This window comes from Nesoenas mayeri (genome assembly GCF_963082525.1).
Source record: "Nesoenas mayeri genome assembly, chromosome: Z".
In the NCBI taxonomy this organism is placed as follows: Eukaryota; Metazoa; Chordata; class Aves; order Columbiformes; family Columbidae; genus Nesoenas; species Nesoenas mayeri.
In genome coordinates this window covers 15,659,979-15,678,214 of record NC_137542.1, presented here as the reverse complement: position 1 = coordinate 15,678,214, position 18,236 = coordinate 15,659,979, and the positions used below count along the sequence as shown (strand labels likewise).

General features: G+C 39.4%; 1 protein-coding gene across 1 annotated transcript; it reads right to left on the bottom strand.

Moving 5' to 3' along the window:
* Window positions 1-2,927: 2,927 nt before the first annotated feature.
* On the bottom strand, window positions 2,928-17,595 carry HAUS6 (HAUS augmin like complex subunit 6; the record flags this gene model as incomplete). The annotated part of the gene is made up of 16 exons (XM_080362496.1): window positions 2,928-3,183; window positions 4,059-5,054; window positions 5,440-5,575; window positions 6,458-6,643; window positions 8,290-8,362; window positions 9,735-9,825; window positions 11,123-11,222; window positions 11,800-11,926; window positions 12,544-12,728; window positions 13,313-13,486; window positions 13,692-13,737; window positions 13,861-13,926; window positions 14,869-15,016; window positions 15,584-15,716; window positions 16,693-16,765; window positions 17,504-17,595. The coding sequence occupies 16 exons, from the start codon at window positions 17,593-17,595 to the stop codon at window positions 3,131-3,133; spliced, it is 2,679 nt and encodes an 892-aa protein (XP_080218622.1). The 3' UTR covers window positions 2,928-3,130.
* Between the last annotated feature and the right edge of the window lie 641 nt (window positions 17,596-18,236).

Sequence of the window (18,236 nt, the reverse complement as noted above, 5' to 3'; positions counted from 1 at the left end):
GAGGCTGTCCTGGGGAGCCCTGTACCCCTGAGACCCCGGATGAAGCCAGGTCAATGGAGGAGTTTGCTTTAGTCAATGAGGACTGGGTTATGGAGCAATTAAAGAGTCTGGACATCCATAAATCCATGGGTCCAGATGGGATGCATCCGCTGGTGCTGAGGGAGCTGGCTGAAGTCATCGCTAGACCACTCTCCATCATCTTTGCCAAGTCTTGGGAAACAGGAGAGTTGCCCGAGGATTGGAGGAAAGCAAATGTCACCCCAGTCTTCAAAAAGGGCAGGACGGAGGACCTGGGTAATTATAGACCGGTCAGCCTCACCTCCGTCTCTGGGAAAGTAACAGAGCAGCTTATCCTTGGTGCCATCTCAAGGCATATCAAGGATAAGAGGGTTATTAGGGGCAGTCAGCATGGCTTTACCAAGGGTAAGTCATGCTTGACCAACCTCATAGCCTTTTATGAGAATGTAACAAGGTGGATGGATGATGACAGAGCCGTGGATGTGGTCTACCTTGACTTCAGTAAAGCCTTTGACACAGTCTCGCACAGCATCCTCACAGCTAAGTTGAGGAGGTGTGGTCTAGACAATAGAGTAGTGAGGTGGGTTGCAAACTGGCTTAAGGAGAGAAGCCAGAGAGTGATAGTCAATGGTGCGGAGTCTAGTTGGAGGCCAGTACCTAGTGGAGTGCCTCAGGGGTCAGTACTGGGGCCAGTATTATTCAATATATTCATTAACGATTTGGACGAGGGAATAGAGTGTACTATCAGCAAGTTTGCTGATGACACTAAGCTGGGAGAAGTGGCTGACACGCCAGAAGGCTGTGCTGCCATCCAGCGGGACCTGGACAGACTGGAGAGTTGGGCGGGGAATTACCTGATGAAATTTAACAAGGGAGAGTGTAGAGTCCTGCATCTGGGCAGGAACAACCCCAGGTTCCAGTATAGGTTGGGAAATTACATATTAGAGAGCAGTGTAGGGGAAAGGGACCTGGGGGTCCTGGTGGACAACAGGATGACCATGAGCCAGCACTGTGCCCTTGTGGCCAGGAAGGCCAATGGCATCCTGGGGTGTATTAGAAGGGGGGTGGTTAGTAGATCGAGAGAGGTTCTCCTTCCCCTCTACTCCGCCCTGGTGAGATCCCATCTGGAATATTGTGTCCAGTTCTGAGCCCCTCAGTTCAAGAAGGACAGGGAACTGCTGGAGAGGGTCCAGCGTAGGACAACAAAGATGATTAAGGGAGTGGAGCCTTATGAAGAAAGGCTGAGGGAGCTGGGTCTCTTTAGTTTGGAGGAGACTGAGGGGTGACCTTATTAATGTTTATAAATATATAAAGGGTGAGTGCCACGAGGATGGAGCCAGGCTCTTCTCGGTGGCAAACAATGATAGGACAAGGGGTAATGGGATCAAGCTGGAACACAAGAGGTTCCACTTAAATTTGAGAAGAAACTTCTTCTCAGTGAGGGTGACAGACACTGGAACAGGCTGCCCAGGGGTGTTGTGGAGTCTCCTTCGCTGGAGACATTCAAAACCTGCCTGGACATGTTCCTGTGCGACCTCACCTAGGCGTTCCTGCTCCAGCAGGGGGACTGGACTAGATCATCTTTTGAGGTCCCTTCCAATCCCAAACATACTGTGATAGCAGGCTCATGTCTGGCTTTTCACCCACCAGCATCCCCAAGTCTTGCTCCACAGGGCTGCTTTCAATCCCCTCATCTCCCAGCCTGTATTGATACCTTGGATTTCCCTGATCCGGGTGCAGGACCTTGCACTTGGCCTTGTTTAATCTCATGAGGTTCACATGTGCCCACTTCTTCATTTTGTCCACGTCCCTCTGGATGGCTCCCCATCCCTCAGGCGTATGAACTGCACCACTCATCTTGGTGTAATCCATAAACTTGCTGAGGGTACACTTGATCCCACTGTCCGTGTCATTGATGAAGACATTAAACAGTACCAGTCCCAGTACAGATCCCTGAGGGCCACCACTTGTCACCAGTGTCCATCCAGACACTGTGCCATTGACTACTACCCTCTGGATGCAACTATCCAGCCAGTTCCTCATCCACCAAACAGTCCACCCACCAAATCCACTTCTCCCTCATTTAAAGTGAAGTATGTCGTGGCGGACCGGTCAGACATTCCAATTCTCTAGCTGTTCGAGCATGGTTACATCAACACGTAAATGGGCTATTAAGAAGCACTTCCCTCTTAGCGGCTAACATGTTAACAGCCACATTATAGCTTCCACAACCGACCACATAACTCTTCCCATAAAGCTTGTCAAATTCTGCTTTATAAGGGATATGTCAAATACAAGTGGAGATTCTCCAACTGTTTTGGAAGAAAGGAGGAGAAAGATATACCAGAACATAAAAACAACTTAGCATTGCTTCAAAATTCTATAAACACCTCAGGCTAGGGGTCAGTACTTTTACAGTAATGACCTGATTTGCTGGAAGCTCAGCTCCTACATTCCCACTCCACCACAAGCTATGTTATCAGTTACTTATATCAGAATGTCATAAATGTCTTCCAACTATTTGAAGATAGCACTAGCACTACCACAATTCTATTTTTCTTTAAACTTTTATATAAAACTTACATTCAGTAATATGCCTAAAGAAACAGACACTCCAGTGGAAGCCTCTATCAAAAGATAGAAGTGATAGAAATGTTGACCAGAAGTCTTAATAAGAGACAAGAATCAAATGAATGTAGAGCATCAAGTAAAACTTGTGTGAGTGGTGGTTTGATTTTTGTGTTGTGTTTGGTATTTGGAGAGGGAGGTGCGGGGTTATGGACAAGACAGAGACACCAAGGACTTCACTGCTTCTCATTTGAGAATGTTTTTTTTAGGATTATGCAACATCTGCTATTTTTCAAAATATGCTTAATAAAGAATGCATAGTTTTGTACATAAATGGCAGGCTGTACATAGAATGTTACTATGGATAACTTCAAACTGGAAGAACCAGAGCAGATAACTGACAGTTTCAAAGGAGGAAACCGGGACACAGTCTACAAGAAACAGAAAGGAGTGGAAGTTCTTCATCTAGACAGTGTTTAGAAAAGACGCTACACACTCAAGTGAACCATGCCTGCACTATGGTTATGTTTCTGCTTTACAAATTCTACCCTGACAATGGTTCCTTCATGTCTGGCTTCTCATCCGACTGGTCTTCATCTGGAAGAAAACATGTACTAGTTAGCACTCTGTAATATTCAATTAATTGACAGAAATACTGCTCCAGAAGTGTCACATCAAAAAATACACTAAATAGTACTTACAATTTTGATAAATGTTCTCAGTAAGACAAAATCATCTGCTACAAGTACAGGCACAATTTTAAGGAAAGCTAAATTGCAGCAAGCCTTTGCACAAAGTATAGATCTCACTACTCCTTGAAAATAGCTTGTTGTCTTAAATTCCTAGTACTCCATTAAACACCATTTGTTTTGGTGAAAGTCCACAGTATAACCATTACTGACTCATTTTTATTAATGTATTTCAAAAACTGACCTCACATGTAACCAAACACTACACTACTGGTTAAACAAAGCTGACAACTTTTGTTAGTAATGAGTTGAGGGGCCAGGCAGGCTGGAATGTAGGATATTTCATAATAAAAAGTATATTAATATGGTAATACAGACTATGAGCACCTAACTGACCTCACAAAAATTCCAGGTACGTACAACACATTTCTAAATAGCCAAATTTGTTCAGAGTAAATACATTTTTTCGAAGTAACTTTGTGAATACTCAAACTTTAGATTACTCCATTGCTAATGCATTTTAAGGCTTTTTTTTTTAAATAGCTGCATATTGCCTCAGAAAGTCAGATCAGCACCTTTCCTCCTATTTGCAACATGTTGAAACAACGAAAGGAAGCACATTTCCTTTTTTTATGTCTCATCTTCCATAAGGAATAAATATACAAATAATCTGTCTCCCTATATTTCCACAGCAGGGTTCAGCTATTCAGAATAGGTTATTTATGGCAGCATGCTGAGTGGCAGAATGGACAAAATCTTGTTGCTAAAATAATAGACACTTACCATTTATTTTACGTATTAAGTCTGATGGGATTTCATGTACCATTGATGCCATTTCTTCCAAATGTTGAGAGGTTACCAGCAGTGATGACAGGGAATATCTTCTGTCATGAGGAGATACTGACAATGGTGTCTTGATAAATTCTTCATCCAAGAAGAATTCTAGAGGACGGCACGATTCACCTCTTTCTCTTTCTCTTTTTTCTGGTGCAAGACTTAAGTCTGATCTACAACTCACTAATTCATCTCCATTATATGTTTGATGCAGCTTCTCTTCACTGCTAGATGGAGACTTTTTCAGGGCTTTACATGTATTGAACAGAGACTCTGAATCTGGCTTTGATTTCTGAATATCCCCCTTATTTTTTGAATAATCTGTTACATATGGACTGTCTATTACATCAAAGTTGGATACCAATGAATCTTCAAGCTCAGAGTCTATTTTACAAAGTTCTTCTGGAAGCGTCTCACCCAATATTCCCAAAGAGGCAGTTTGAGGACTAAGAGAATCTAACAGCAGACTTACGTTCCGGTGCAGGATCGAATCCTTTAAGGAACCCTGAAACTGGTCTGAAGGTACAGCATTTGCTCTACTATTGTCTTCTGAACAAGTATCTGGAGTATTCATGCTTTTCTCTACATATTGAAAAGTCTGTTCTTCTTGATCTTCTACAGAACTTTTGTTCAAAACAATACATGTTAATTCCTCTCCTTCAAGAGCGCTCTCGTTCTCTCTCAATCTAGATGTTTCCGATAAAGAAGATTCAGTGGCACAACTTATGCTCATTTGCTCTTGAGGTCTAAATTCTGCAGAACTTAATGAAGCCATCTTTTCTGACACAGAAGGATCCGAGTCAGGTACAGAAGATGCAGGGATGGAGTCTGCCACCCTCTGTGTTACAAGTGCTGCTTCTGGCATTACCTCAGTTGGGGTCAGCTCTATGTTTGATGTGCCCTCAGTCTGAACAGATTTTCTCCATGAGCTTCTAATTTCAGTAACTAAATGGAACAAACCAAGGTAAAATTTTAGTACTATTATACTCTCAACTTGTTATTCTTCTGTCCTTTCAGTAACAAACAATCCAGGAAGGAATATTTATAACTGCTTTATATTGTTTATGTTTTGTTTTCTTCCTCAACACAAAGGGGATTCTACACAGGAAACAAATTTACATCAAATTCAACTCACAGTATTCACACTTTATTAGGCCTACATCTTATGAGGCCTACAATGCTGTGTTACAGAGTGAGTAATTAGGATAACTTGCAGCTCCACTGAAATAATTATCTATCACATCACTCAGGATGTGTGATGTGTACAATGTCAATGAAATAATCACATTTCTAATCAACGAGTACTATAATCACAGAGTTTCAGACTTACGCAGATTTTCTGGAGTTCGGGGAATTTGTTTCCTTGTTAAAAATGGGTTAAAAGCCAGTATGTTAACGAGATCTTCTAATGCCATTCCTTTTCCTTCACCACTCTGAGGTGACTCAGACGCTACTGCTTTTGCAACCTATAGGATGTTAGAGACAGGCAAATCCTGAGAAATCAAAATTACAACCTATTTATTACTGTCAGTTATGGCTCGAAATAAGTCCCATTTTCCAAATGATCTGAAGAGTTTGGAATCTCCTGACTTTTCTTCTGTCATTTACTGCTTGGGCTCACAATGACCACTAAAAACACAAAGTAAAGATAGAGGACTGAAATCAGAATTCAGTTCTAAGTTCCTCCATCATCTATAAATCTATCTTTAAAAAAAAGGAAATGTGCTCAGAATATTTAAGACACTAGTCAAGAACCGCATAAGGATGAATCCTAGAGCTATATTTACATAAGTAAAATTTTTCAGCAGATGAAAAATAACTGTTCCATTTCAATGAAAGATGCAATTTACTTTCCAAACCAAATCAAGATGTGGCATATTTTATAGTAACTCTTGTGAAAGGAATTCTGCTGTTAAATCTTAAATAAAATACCTAAAACAGGAAATACTTAAATTCCTGCTTAGAATTCCCCAGCCTCTGTCAAATATTTAACATGCATAACTTCAGAAACAAAAATGACTGTTGAATTCTTAATATATGCAGTGGTTCATAGATTAAAGTATAAGAGGCGATAAAAATCATACCATGATTCTACTGAAAGTGTTATTCACTTCACCATGATTTAGATGTATGATATCTGCACAAGCTCCATGCTTTTAGGGTGTACTTACTTGGGCAGTCACCTCTAAAACGTAGTGACACTGATTACTATCTAGCAGAAAAAAGTATATTTTTGACATATCTGGATTAAAAGAGGCACTTAATGATACAAGTAGTAATTTGTTCTCTAAATTTAATGACCATTTATGTAAAAACAAACAAAAAAATTAAAAATAACTTTTCCTAACCTGTTCTGCCAGTTCATTTCTGGCCTGATTAAGAGGGTCTTCTTTTTTGACAGGAGACTTCATCTGGATAACTTCATCACCTACATTCTCTGACATTTCTGAAACAGCAGACTCATCCTTTCCATTTTTTAAGATCTTTGGAGACACAGGCCTTTCTTTCTCCTTGCAAGTTTCAGTATTCAAGTTCTAGAGAAATACATGGGAATTACTAGAAGTTTTAAACTCAAGTGTCAGAAAATCAGCGTGAAGAAACTGTCGTACAAATTCCGAACAGCAATGGCCCTAGTGTTCACTCAATAAAAATATTTCAGTCTTAAACTCTAACTAAACACAAATTTTTACAATGATATTTAAAGTAGGACATTAGCAGCCAGGACAGGGTGTTACATAGAACGCAGATGGCTCATCTGCAACTCCCTTGTAATACACTACAGTGAACATCTATGCAATGCACAGGCAAATTGCTTTTAAGACGCATTATAACCCTTAACTTCACACACAACTTAAAGAAATATTGAAGTCTGACGAACGATCACACTGAAAAGACGGATGACACTGTACATTGTACTTGAAGTCAAATGCCAAGTGCGTTTACTTCTTACTGTCCTTTCCGAAAGCTTAATGAAGTCCCTGGCAGTTTACTTTTACAGCTTTACAGAACTGACTCAGATGTGTAAAAATACTACTTAAACAAAAAACATTACCCACTCTGCCACAAAAAGAAAAGAAAAGAGGAAAAGGAAAAGAGAAGGAGAAGGAGAAGGAGAAGGAGAAGGAGAAGGAGAAGGAGAAGGAGAAGGAGAAGGAGAAGGAGAAGGAGAAGGAGAAGGAGAAGGAGAAGGAGAAGGAGAAGGAGAAGGAGAAGGAGAAGGAGAAGGAGAAGGAGAAGGAGAAGGAGAAGGAGAAGGAGAAGGAGAAGGAGAAGGAGAAGGAGAAGGAGAAGGAGAAGGAGAAGGAGAAGGAGAAGGAGAAGGAGAAGGAGAAGGAGAAGGAGAAGGAGAAGGAGAAGGAGAAGGAGAAGGAGAAGGAGAAGGAGAAGGAGAAGGAGAAGGAGAAGGAGAAGGAGAAGGAGAAGGAGAAGGAGAAGGAGAAGGAGAAGGAGAAGGAGAAGGAGAAGGAGAAGGAGAAGGAGAAGGAGAAGGAGAAGGAGAAGGAGAAGGAGAAGGAGAAGGAGAAGGAGAAGGAGAAGGAGAAGGAGAAGGAGAAGGAGAAGGAGAAGGAGAAGGAGAAGGAGAAGGAGAAGGAGAAGGAGAAGGAGAAGGAGAAGGAGAAGGAGAAGGAGAAGGAGAAGGAGAAGGAGAAGGAGAAGGAGAAGGAGAAGGAGAAGGAGAAGGAGAAGGAGAAGGAGAAGGAGAAGGAGAAGGAGAAGGAGAAGGAGAAGGAGAAGGAGAAGGAGAAGGAGAAGGAGAAGGAGAAGGAGAAGGAGAAGGAGAAGGAGAAGGAGAAGGAGAAGGAGAAGGAGAAGGAGAAGGAGAAGGAGAAGGAGAAGGAGAAGGAGAAGGAGAAGGAGAAGGAGAAGGAGAAGGAGAAGGAGAAGGAGAAGGAGAAGGAGAAGGAGAAGGAGAAGGAGAAGGAGAAGGAGAAGGAGAAGGAGAAGGAGAAGGAGAAGGAGAAGGAGAAGGAGAAGGAGAAGGAGAAGGAGAAGGAGAAGGAGAAGGAAAAGGAAAAGGAAAAGGAAAAGGAAAAGGAAAAGGAAAAGGAAAAGGAAAAGGACACAACACACAAAATAAAAAAAAAAAACATCCCCTCAAGTCTATAGGCTCCAATCAATGTAAAACCCAAATATCCTAAGTTTAACTTCTTTGACAGGTAAGAAATTACATAAGAATAACCTTTTCAAGTAGCACGTCTCTGTTTTCAGATGCTTTTGGCAACTCCAAATGCACTAAGGAGCTGCCTTCAGGGCTGGGGGAGAGGAAAAAAAAAAATTAGAGACGAGTTAAATAAGTGGCATGCAAGTCTTGGTAGAAGGCCATTACATATTGTGTGCCCCGTATCTGTCCGTTACGATTTCCCTCAATTCGTCCCGGTCATCAGAAGGCAATTTTACTATAGGGAGAACATGTGACAATTAGAGCAGATTTAGCCCTAGTTGTGTATCAGTCTCCCAAAACTAATAAATGATGAAACCTTTCCCTTGATTACCAAGGGATTTTGTGATATATTTTGTAAACAAATCTTCTGTATTCTGCAATGAAAAATAACTGGAGAGTCTTCTGCAGACTTGATAGTGATCTTTTCCCTAGACATTCTTCCTCTGAATTGCCTCTGGAACCCACAGGTCTGTTCCTATATGAACTTACTAATATTTAACAGTCACAGGGCTACCAAAAACTTTAGTCTTACCACTTCTGATATGCATAGTGCTAACTGCACAGCTGTCTAAAACATAAGGTATAGTCCTCACTTGCTAAGAACACACCTTAAAACATCAATATTTGCTATTATATGTCTTTAGAATCAGAAGCAGACAACAACCTGTGCTGTATGAAGTCATTGAGAGAAATCCAGGTGTTAACCACTTGGACAACCTTTGAGACTTATATGCAACTATATCAACTGATGTCCAAGTACAGTACAGCCTTCCTTTGCTAACTCCCTTTCTCTCCTAGTAGGTAACTTTCAAGTATCTGTAGGAGTCATAGTATGAAATACAGTGTTATTCAAAAGGCCATGAAACCTTCTTGGACTTAGTAAATTACAAACAGACTAAAACTTTTTAAAATACCATTGATTTGTGCTCTATCCTTTGCGGAAACTGTAGCAAGAGATGTTACAGAGCAACGTGATTTTAGAACTTCACGAGAAAAGCAATGAGAAGGTTTAGCACAGTAATTCTGTGTGTTTGGGAGATGGGGATTTTGTTTTACTTCAATTTTAGTTGGTTTTAGGTTGGGGGAGTGTTTTTTCATTTTGAACACAAAAGATAGGGTCCCGTGAATGTCTGTTCTTTTATTCTCATCAGGCTATACTGAATATTTATGCCGACCTCAACTCAGTCTGAGAAACAGAATTCTGTTTTCTCCACCCATCTCCTAAACTTTGAAAAAATGTAGTTACAAAGTGAGATAAAAACCTTGCAATCTGGCTGCTGCACATCCTACTCAGCAGCTGGAGAAAGTAGCAGTTACTTTAGGACTCTCTTACTTAATCACGTGGATATGACATGTAAGGAGTAGCCTACCAAAGACCAAGAGATGCGATATATTCAACTTCAACGTGTAAATTTCCTTTTTTTTTCCACTGTTCTTTAATTAATTTCTCATTAACATCCTACCATGTTTGTGGTGGTGTTGACTTATCCATCACAGCTTCCAGTGCCCCATCATCTTTCTCATCATGTACTTCATTAACAGAATCACAAACATCTAGAAAAGCAAGTCAAGAGTTTTATTACTGCTTCAAGTTTTTTTTGGCTTGGGCCCCCCGCCCAGTGACACAAGTGACTCAAACCATTTCTGTAGACTATTCACAGGATGGACTTTATGAACACTTTATGAACACTTCAAGAAAAATTAATTTAAATATATAAGCAGGACAGTGGAACAAATCCTTTTGCTCAGGTACCACTTGCAGTCACAGATGCCACTAGCAGCAAGAGCCTATTTGTGTTGTTCCTGAACACATGTACAAGAGGCATGATTCTACCTGCTGTTCTGCACATATCAATCATACATCCAAACTACAATCTCAGACACATGTCATCATTATCCCCTCCTCTCTACATTTTGTAGCATATCAGTTCCACAAAGCAAAATTCCACGCACAGTTTCCCCACCATCTTCACCTGCATTTATCAATATCTCTGTGGACATGCTTATTACTCTGATCAACACTGCCTCAGTCCAAGGAAAGGCACAAGATAAGGACATGTTTTGCACATTATCAGAGGTTATCAGAGGACATGTACCTCAGCTCAAGACTCTCTAGAACAATAAACATGAATTTTGGCATATCATTTGGATAAACAGCCAAAGTTTAACCTCAGTAGGTCTCTACTAATCCTAAATTTCAGCTTCTGCAAACATAAATGGCATTTCATTTTGTATTTACCTCAACAACACCTCCAAAATCCAATTTCACTTCAGTAAGTTATGTGAGGCTAAGTTTTTCTTTTTTTAAGTTCACCATGTTAACAGACAGAAAGTTAGTTTTCTTTGTGTCCGGATTTTCAGATCAAGCATTTGAACTGCAGAGTAGAGAGAATGCCAGACACCAGTTTGTCTCAAGCATTCTGATATTAGCAGGTCACAGCATTATTGCACAGTGCTTTAACCTTTAAAATGTTTAAGGCAAATGACCTTCTCTCTCTCTCTCTCTTATTAATCCTTCAACTTGAACCAACTTTTACTGTTAGAGTGAATGAATTCTCTAGAACATATGAATGAACTTTTATACATGGAATTGTCTCAGTATCCTTCATGCAAGAACAAAGTACCAAACAGTTCCAGAATTGATTTTTTTTGTCATATCAAAAGCTTCAGATACTCTTCGAGGTATAACAAGGTTGAAAAATGGAAGGCAATTGTGCCAAAGAGTTATTCAGAACCAGATTACTAGAGACTATCAAAGATAATTGCAAATGGAACCAGGGAATCTTTGCAACTCTGAGTAACAATTTTGGTAGCGGGAGGAGAAGGAAAAAACCTTCTCCTGGTCACCCACCTGAAGCTGATGCTAGATATTGTAAAAAGAGAATATCATCATCATCATCTCCTCCTTCAGGATAAAAATCCTTAAATGCTGAAGTTCTTAAATCAAGTTCCTTTTAAAAGAAAAAAAAAAAAGTTACACAAGCAGGGTGAAAAAAATCTGCATCTCAACAGCAATTAACAATTTTTTTACAGCTGCTTTTCTGCAAATCAGCTATCAGACTCAACATGAAACTTTATGTCTCTGCTAGGCACAGGCACAATCTCAGATCCCTGTATCAATGCGAGTGTCAGAATTGAAGTTATTGTTCCTTCATTAAGCAGATCACATTAAAAGGGAACAACAGAACTCAGCTGATGTTCAGACTGATAGCACATAAAAGCTCAGTTTCCGCAGGGTGGATGGACTCTGACAAAATCAAAACCAATCAGCTTGCTCTTATGATGATCTACTGTCTTGACACGGTGGTTACATTTCCTATCTCAAGTGAAGACACCAGTTGTGATTAAGCGAAATGTAGCTTCTTTAAGAAAGACTACTTCCTAAAGCATTTTTCTTAAGTTGCGCTGATTCCCCTACCGTACACATAAAGCTTAAGTGCTGGAAAAGAACACCCTGGGTATAGATATACATCCTCTCACCTTCACCCTTTGTCTTCCCCAGAATCAGAAAAGTTGTACGCTACTTACTGGATCTTGACCTAAGACCAAATCAAAAGGACATTGGCCGAAATGTTTTTTCCACTTTACTTGCCAGTCTTTCTGTGTTTCAGAAAAAGATAAATTTGTTGACCAATACTGTTGCTCTCTTCTTAGGCTGTAACACATGAGCATGAAAAATGACCATAACACATCTGTTCATGGAGAAAACAATTCTACATAAAGATGGAGAATATAATGTCTTCCACTTATCCTGCAAAGCCTTTGATATATATCTCAACTTATTCATGCATTGGTGCACGCACTAAGAACTAACCAAAATTTACAACCTAAAAAGCAGCTGTAAGGTACTTTTCATGTTTCTTACAGCAAAATTGGAAGAGCTATACTAAAATACATATCCACAGTGAGATATACACTTAAATTTTCCCTAAGCCAGTTTCAAATAAAGTTTTAAAATCCTAGAACTGATGAACGTAACAAGAAAAAAAAAAAAACAAAACCAAACCTGATCAGCTAGCAAACAAAGTTCCCAAGAACAAAGCCTAAAATATTAATGAAGCAAAGGCAAAATGCTAAAGTTACCTAGAGAAGAATCTCAGTTAGAAGTTGTATAGATAATCAAGATAAATGTGAATTTCCCAGAGGCAAAGGAAAAAGACTGAACCAATATGTTTGCTCTATAAACTATATTACTTTAGAAAAGACTCCAAGGTAGGAAGATATGATCCCTAGATTAAAGAAAAAGGAACCAGAGAAAAAATAGACAATTACTTATTTGCTCTCAAATCCTGTAGTACTCTATTGTAGAACGCAATCTTGTTCTCAGCGAACTCAAATAGTTGTTTTAATTCAGACAGATCATGTTCACCTCTCAGTGTCCTCAGGGCTTCATTTAATAACTGAAGGACTGTTAAGAAATTCAGTTTTCCATCTTTATATATATTTCCTGTACAAAGCTTGAAGTATAGCAAGCAAGAAAAAAAAAACAAAACAAAAACAACAACTAATTAGTGAATAGCATCTATATTAGAAAGCTAAGTCTTCTGTGATCACAATAGGGACACAAAGTTTCACTTTGTATTTTGGTTTAGTTTCAGGTTGTTTCCTTTTTCAAAAAATGCACTCCAGATTTAAGCCTCAGGCTTCTTTCCTAGAATTAGCTGCTTGAAAGTAGCTTATAAAGCAATAGAAACTAAGAAAACCTCAGCCAATGAGGTACGCTGTTTAACCACCTCCCCAAAAGATTTGACAGGCCTAAAGAGCACCCTTTACTACACACTGTAAGCAAAAAACAAATTGGTTAAAGCAATAATTAAACTAATCAACCTAGTTTTAATGCCTAAACAAAAAAAAACAAGTACTGATCAGGCAGACTTACCAATGCAGTTACTGAGTTTAAAAAGTTAATGGTTAAAACATAACTAACACAAACCAGCAGCATAATCATAAACTTTTACATACAAATTAGACATATTTTCTTCATCCTTGAGCGACCAAAAAAAAAAAAAAAAACTTACCAAGAAGGACAAAAGTAACTTACCTGGTGTTCATCAGTTTCAACTCTGTGAGCCAACAGCTGTGGAACACTGATGGTCACATTAGTTCCATCTAAAGTCCACTGACCAATACAACCCTGAAGTGCACAATCCACAACTTCCTTTTCCTTTTCGAGAGATGTAAGCGCTTCCATTACAGCTGTCCACATACTGCGGACCTTAATAGGCAAAAAGACAAAAATGCCACATTAAAATGTTTGCTATCATACCAACAATGACAGAGTACCACAACAGCATAAAGGCAGATTAAGGGACTAGCTGTGATTATTCACAGGTAGACAAGTGGGAATAACAGAATCCAAGTGTTGCAGAAAGGTAAGGAGAAACACAGTATGCTGGCACAGCAGAAAAAAAACTTCTCACCTTTTGAATTCTCTCAGTTCTGTCAGTTTGGTCACTTTGTTTCATCCTACATGCACATGCAAAACAAAAGTTCAAGTTGAATACAATGAAATTACGGATTATTTTTCATAAAATTGAGTAAGTAATCAATTTTATTTATGCTAACTTAGTTACATGAAAAAACACTTACTTGCAAGACTGTATCTTCAAGGACTCAAATTCAAGCTGTAGCGCTCTTATGTCTTTAATTAAAAGCCTAGGAAAAAAGTCGACAGTTACCACAGATTCTTAAAAAATCCGAGTTCCTACTCTCCTGTTCTCAGATAATTACTGCATTACTGCACTGCTTTCCCAGCAAATACCAGGGTAAGTTCAAGTCCTCTGGAAGAATCAAGGCCCACAGGTCTGAGGTGTGTCTAATTCATCTGAAAGCTTCATATACCTTCCCTTGTACAGTGGAAGAAGCGCAAATCAGACACTCACCGTGAGGTCTCCCTTGATGCTAAACTCTCTGATCTTGATGCAAAGGCATCAGACTGGTCCTCTTGTATGGAGCTATGCTACATGCACTGAAACTGCTCTTCTGTCTACAGTTCAACTCCTTCTTTTCTGCCATGTACTGAAGAGCTTGCAACTGTCTGTGACAGTGCTCCAGTCAAGTAAACAATCCCACCAAATTTCTGTAAATCCCCAAAATATATAACGCTTGTGCCTGTACAGAAAGTTCCAGTTATTCTTGTTTCTCAAACTGGGAATGTTTTCCATATCCAAGAATAAAGAATAGCATAATTTTAGTGAAATTAAGGGTTATATAAACGTGTCCCACAGTGACCAAGCAAAGACCAGATGTTTAATCCTCAGACAGTTATATTCTAAGATATGACCCCTCCTACGTTAAGAAATCATGTTGCTAGACATGCAGAACTTCCTGACCATTTTTTAATGCCCAAGTAACATTTAATTGAAAAATACAGCATGTCCAACTGGAAAGCTAATTTATTTAGACTACTATGCATCATAAAGCACCCTACAAACAGTAGAGCTGTTCATTAAAGGAGGTAAAGAGGGAAAAAATGGGGAGAAGCTCAACATAACTCATTATGTAAAGCAGATGCAGCCTCCTCATATCCTTTTAAAAACGCACACACAAAAGCCATCTTATAGGAAAAGGCTCAGTTTCTTTAAATGCATTACTTACTGTGATTTTTTATCATATTCTTGAAGGACAAAATGTTCCTTTTGAAACATGTGTAGAAGTTTATTGCATGCAACTCTGCATCTTGCATTTGCCATGTACATATCCTTACGTCTCAAGTTTACAGTTGCAGCAAAAGAGATATCAGTGCCTAAATGAAAGTTATGTTTGGATTACATCATTCACTTTTAGCACACAGACAACTTCCTTATCTACCTAGTTTGAACTGAAAGAATCACAAATCAAGATGTCCATTTTACCTGGACTGAAATAGAGTATGCAGTGTACTGTCTTTTTTGCCAGTTCTTTCTACTGTATGCATTTTTATTCCCTTACACTCAGTCTCTTTCCCTATTCTTTAGGTCACCAAAACAATGCAAGGTGCCTAGAACAGACAGTTCTGATCCTTCAGAATTCCTCAAGTTGTGAGAAAGAGTAGAGTAGAGTCCAATATTTGCAGACCAAACCATTGCTTTGTGTGGGTAACGGTGTACAGCATTACACAGATGAAACTTGGAGCAAGACCCATAAAGCAATAAAAAGCAAAACAATCTGCATTGTTCTATCAGCAATAGCCATATGCAAGTGCACAGAACCCTCTGAAAGACTTCCAATGGAACAGTCAACTCAGAACTACTTAAAGATCTTGGCATATATTAAAGACTTGACGGATTCATTGTCAAAAATGAAGCATTTTTATTGTTCCATTACAGCTTACCTCGGCAATTCCTTTTCATGTCCTCAACCATTACATGTCTTGCAAGCTGATACAACAGGTCAACACATTTAGGGCCAGCAGGAGAAATAAATGCAGAAGGTGTAACTTTTGGAAAAGGGCTTCGACTCTGCCTCTAGAAAAATTAAATCGGTTTTAAACACAAAACCAATCTAAGAAATAAAGCCTAAACAATATTTAGCTAAGTACCAAAACACTGCAGCCTACTTGCTAGCAAGCCTGATGCAGAGCTAAACTACTTTGCTGCTCCATCTACTCTAGTCAGCAGAAGCAACTAAAATTTTCTGAACATTCCCCTCACCGTTACTAGTTCTGTATGCAAAAGACAGTTTCAACACAAAGACTGAAACCAGTGCTGGGTAAAGGTTAGAAATCTCTGTGCTCTACACTCTTAACCAGTAATCCCTACCTTTGAAAAAACATTCAAGTTTTCTTTCATTTTTTTTCTACTGAAGTTACAATCAGCGAACTTCGCTCTGCTTTTATCTTATGCAAAGACATTGCTTTATCGGCTTTCACCTTGTCCACTACTACTAAAAAGTAAAAGTGTTCCAGTACATAGAGACCTACATTCTAGAACGATCATTAAAACACAGGCAGCATAAGAAGGTAACAAGATAACCAATGATACCTGAAGCAATTAGTTTTGGTTTGTCTTTTTTCACTTAGAAAGTTTCCCTTAAACTTTAGTCCCTTTCCCCATATATAACACTGAAGTTTTTCATGCATCTGAATTTCAAAATAATAAACACCTTCCCAGGCAACTTAAGCAAACATCTCTCAAGTTGAAGAAAATTACTCACCCAGAGCTGAGGAACCCTCTAGTCTTCTGTTAATACCATTACCCAGAGGCAAGCCACAGCAGTTTAAAGAACCGAGATTAAGTCTCTGTCATCTAAATATCACCGTGCCACAATTTTTTCCTCAAACAATTCTAAGATAAACTATGTGAAATAAGATACAAGGTAAAACTGAATTTTTTGGTAAAACAACCTTATTTAAAATTCTTATCTAAAACCACTACATTCTCAAAAAAACATGAGGTCACAGAAACCAGCATAGCACGAATTTTCACTCTTCATAGTACTCACTGCAATTTCTTTTATCCATAAAAAGCACTGCTTCCTAAATCGATGATCTGCCCGGCTTCCTAATGAACAGTTTCTTTCAATTTCAAAAAGGACGGGGAAGAAGGAGGGAAAAAAAAAGAAAAATCAGTGTCAAAACCTGTTACCTATTCAGTTACCTAATCAACCATTACAAGAACAAGACTAACACAAAGATTTCTGAGTGATGCCTCCTGGAGGAGACAGAATATGAGAGGATATATCCTAGATCAGGAATAGCTAAAAGTTAGTTAAATGACAAGGTTTACTAGCCATAATAAGTTAACTACAGATTACGGCAGATACAGATTTGTCTGCAGCTATTTTTAACTCAGGAGAAGGGAAGACAGGGAAAAAAAAGGGGCCAGAACACTGACAATTTTCATATCATTTGTCTTCCAACAGCCATTTATTTAATGCATAAGCTAAAACAGCTCAGCTATATAAGGAAAAACATTAAGGAAGATAGGGTTCTTGCCACATAGAAGATCCTGGCTTCAATCCTTAACTGGGAAATGTTACTGTTTGGTCAGGGAAATGAATGGAAAAGGTAGATTACTTTGCAGCTACAAAAGTTTGTACCAAACTTGCTAAGTTACAGATACCATCAACAACAACTTTAATAAAGGCAAGTTTTCTGATACACCGTAGAGTTGTGGTCAAGAGAAAACAAATTCTCTGACTCTACGTTTTTTCCATAAAATTCCCCAAGTGAGCACTACCCCCCACACCAGCAAGTGCAAAACCATACTCTTGATGATGTGCACAGCAGTAACCTCATAAGCTGAACACTCACCTGAAAGTTGCTGCTGCGCGGGTCTTATCCAGTTTAAAAAACAAGAAGAGGATAATGTCCTGAAACGCTCTGTTGTTTGGGACATTAAACATCTTCCTAATATGTAAATAAGCAGCTACATTAGAAGCAGTTAGGGTGCCAAATTAACACAACATTTTTACTGGCCACTTAAGACTGCAAAATAATTTATATTAAAACGTTACAAACTATATATTAAATGTTTTGTTTTCTTCATAGTTAAAAAGATACACCCACCAGCCTATTTAACAAAGCAGAAATAATTTCAGTGAGAGCGTTTTCTCTCAAAGAAGTTTTCAAACCAAGACGTACAGAGCCAACCAGCTCACTTTCTGCATAGCACTGTGCAGGATACATCAAGTGCAGAGCAAGAGCTGGTATTGTTTCTGGGTTTCACTTCTTCAGACACAGGTAACACAGATCACTACAGCAATTCAGGTGTCGCCAAGGGCACCTGGCGTGTTTTCCCGGGTTAAACTCAGGGCCCCACTCAGGAGCTGGCGCCCAAAAAGAGGACCGACCCACCCCACCCTCCACTTTCTCCTCCTTCCCCGGCTCCCTCCCGCACTCACGGTCCAAATGCCGTGTCATGTTTGCCAGTTTTCTGCGGGACGAAGCCCAGGGCCCGCATGTACAGGCAGAGGTGGTTGCGCTTCCACTCGCCGCGCATAGTGCCAAGCAGCTCAGGGAGCACGCTCCGACGAGACCAGGCGAA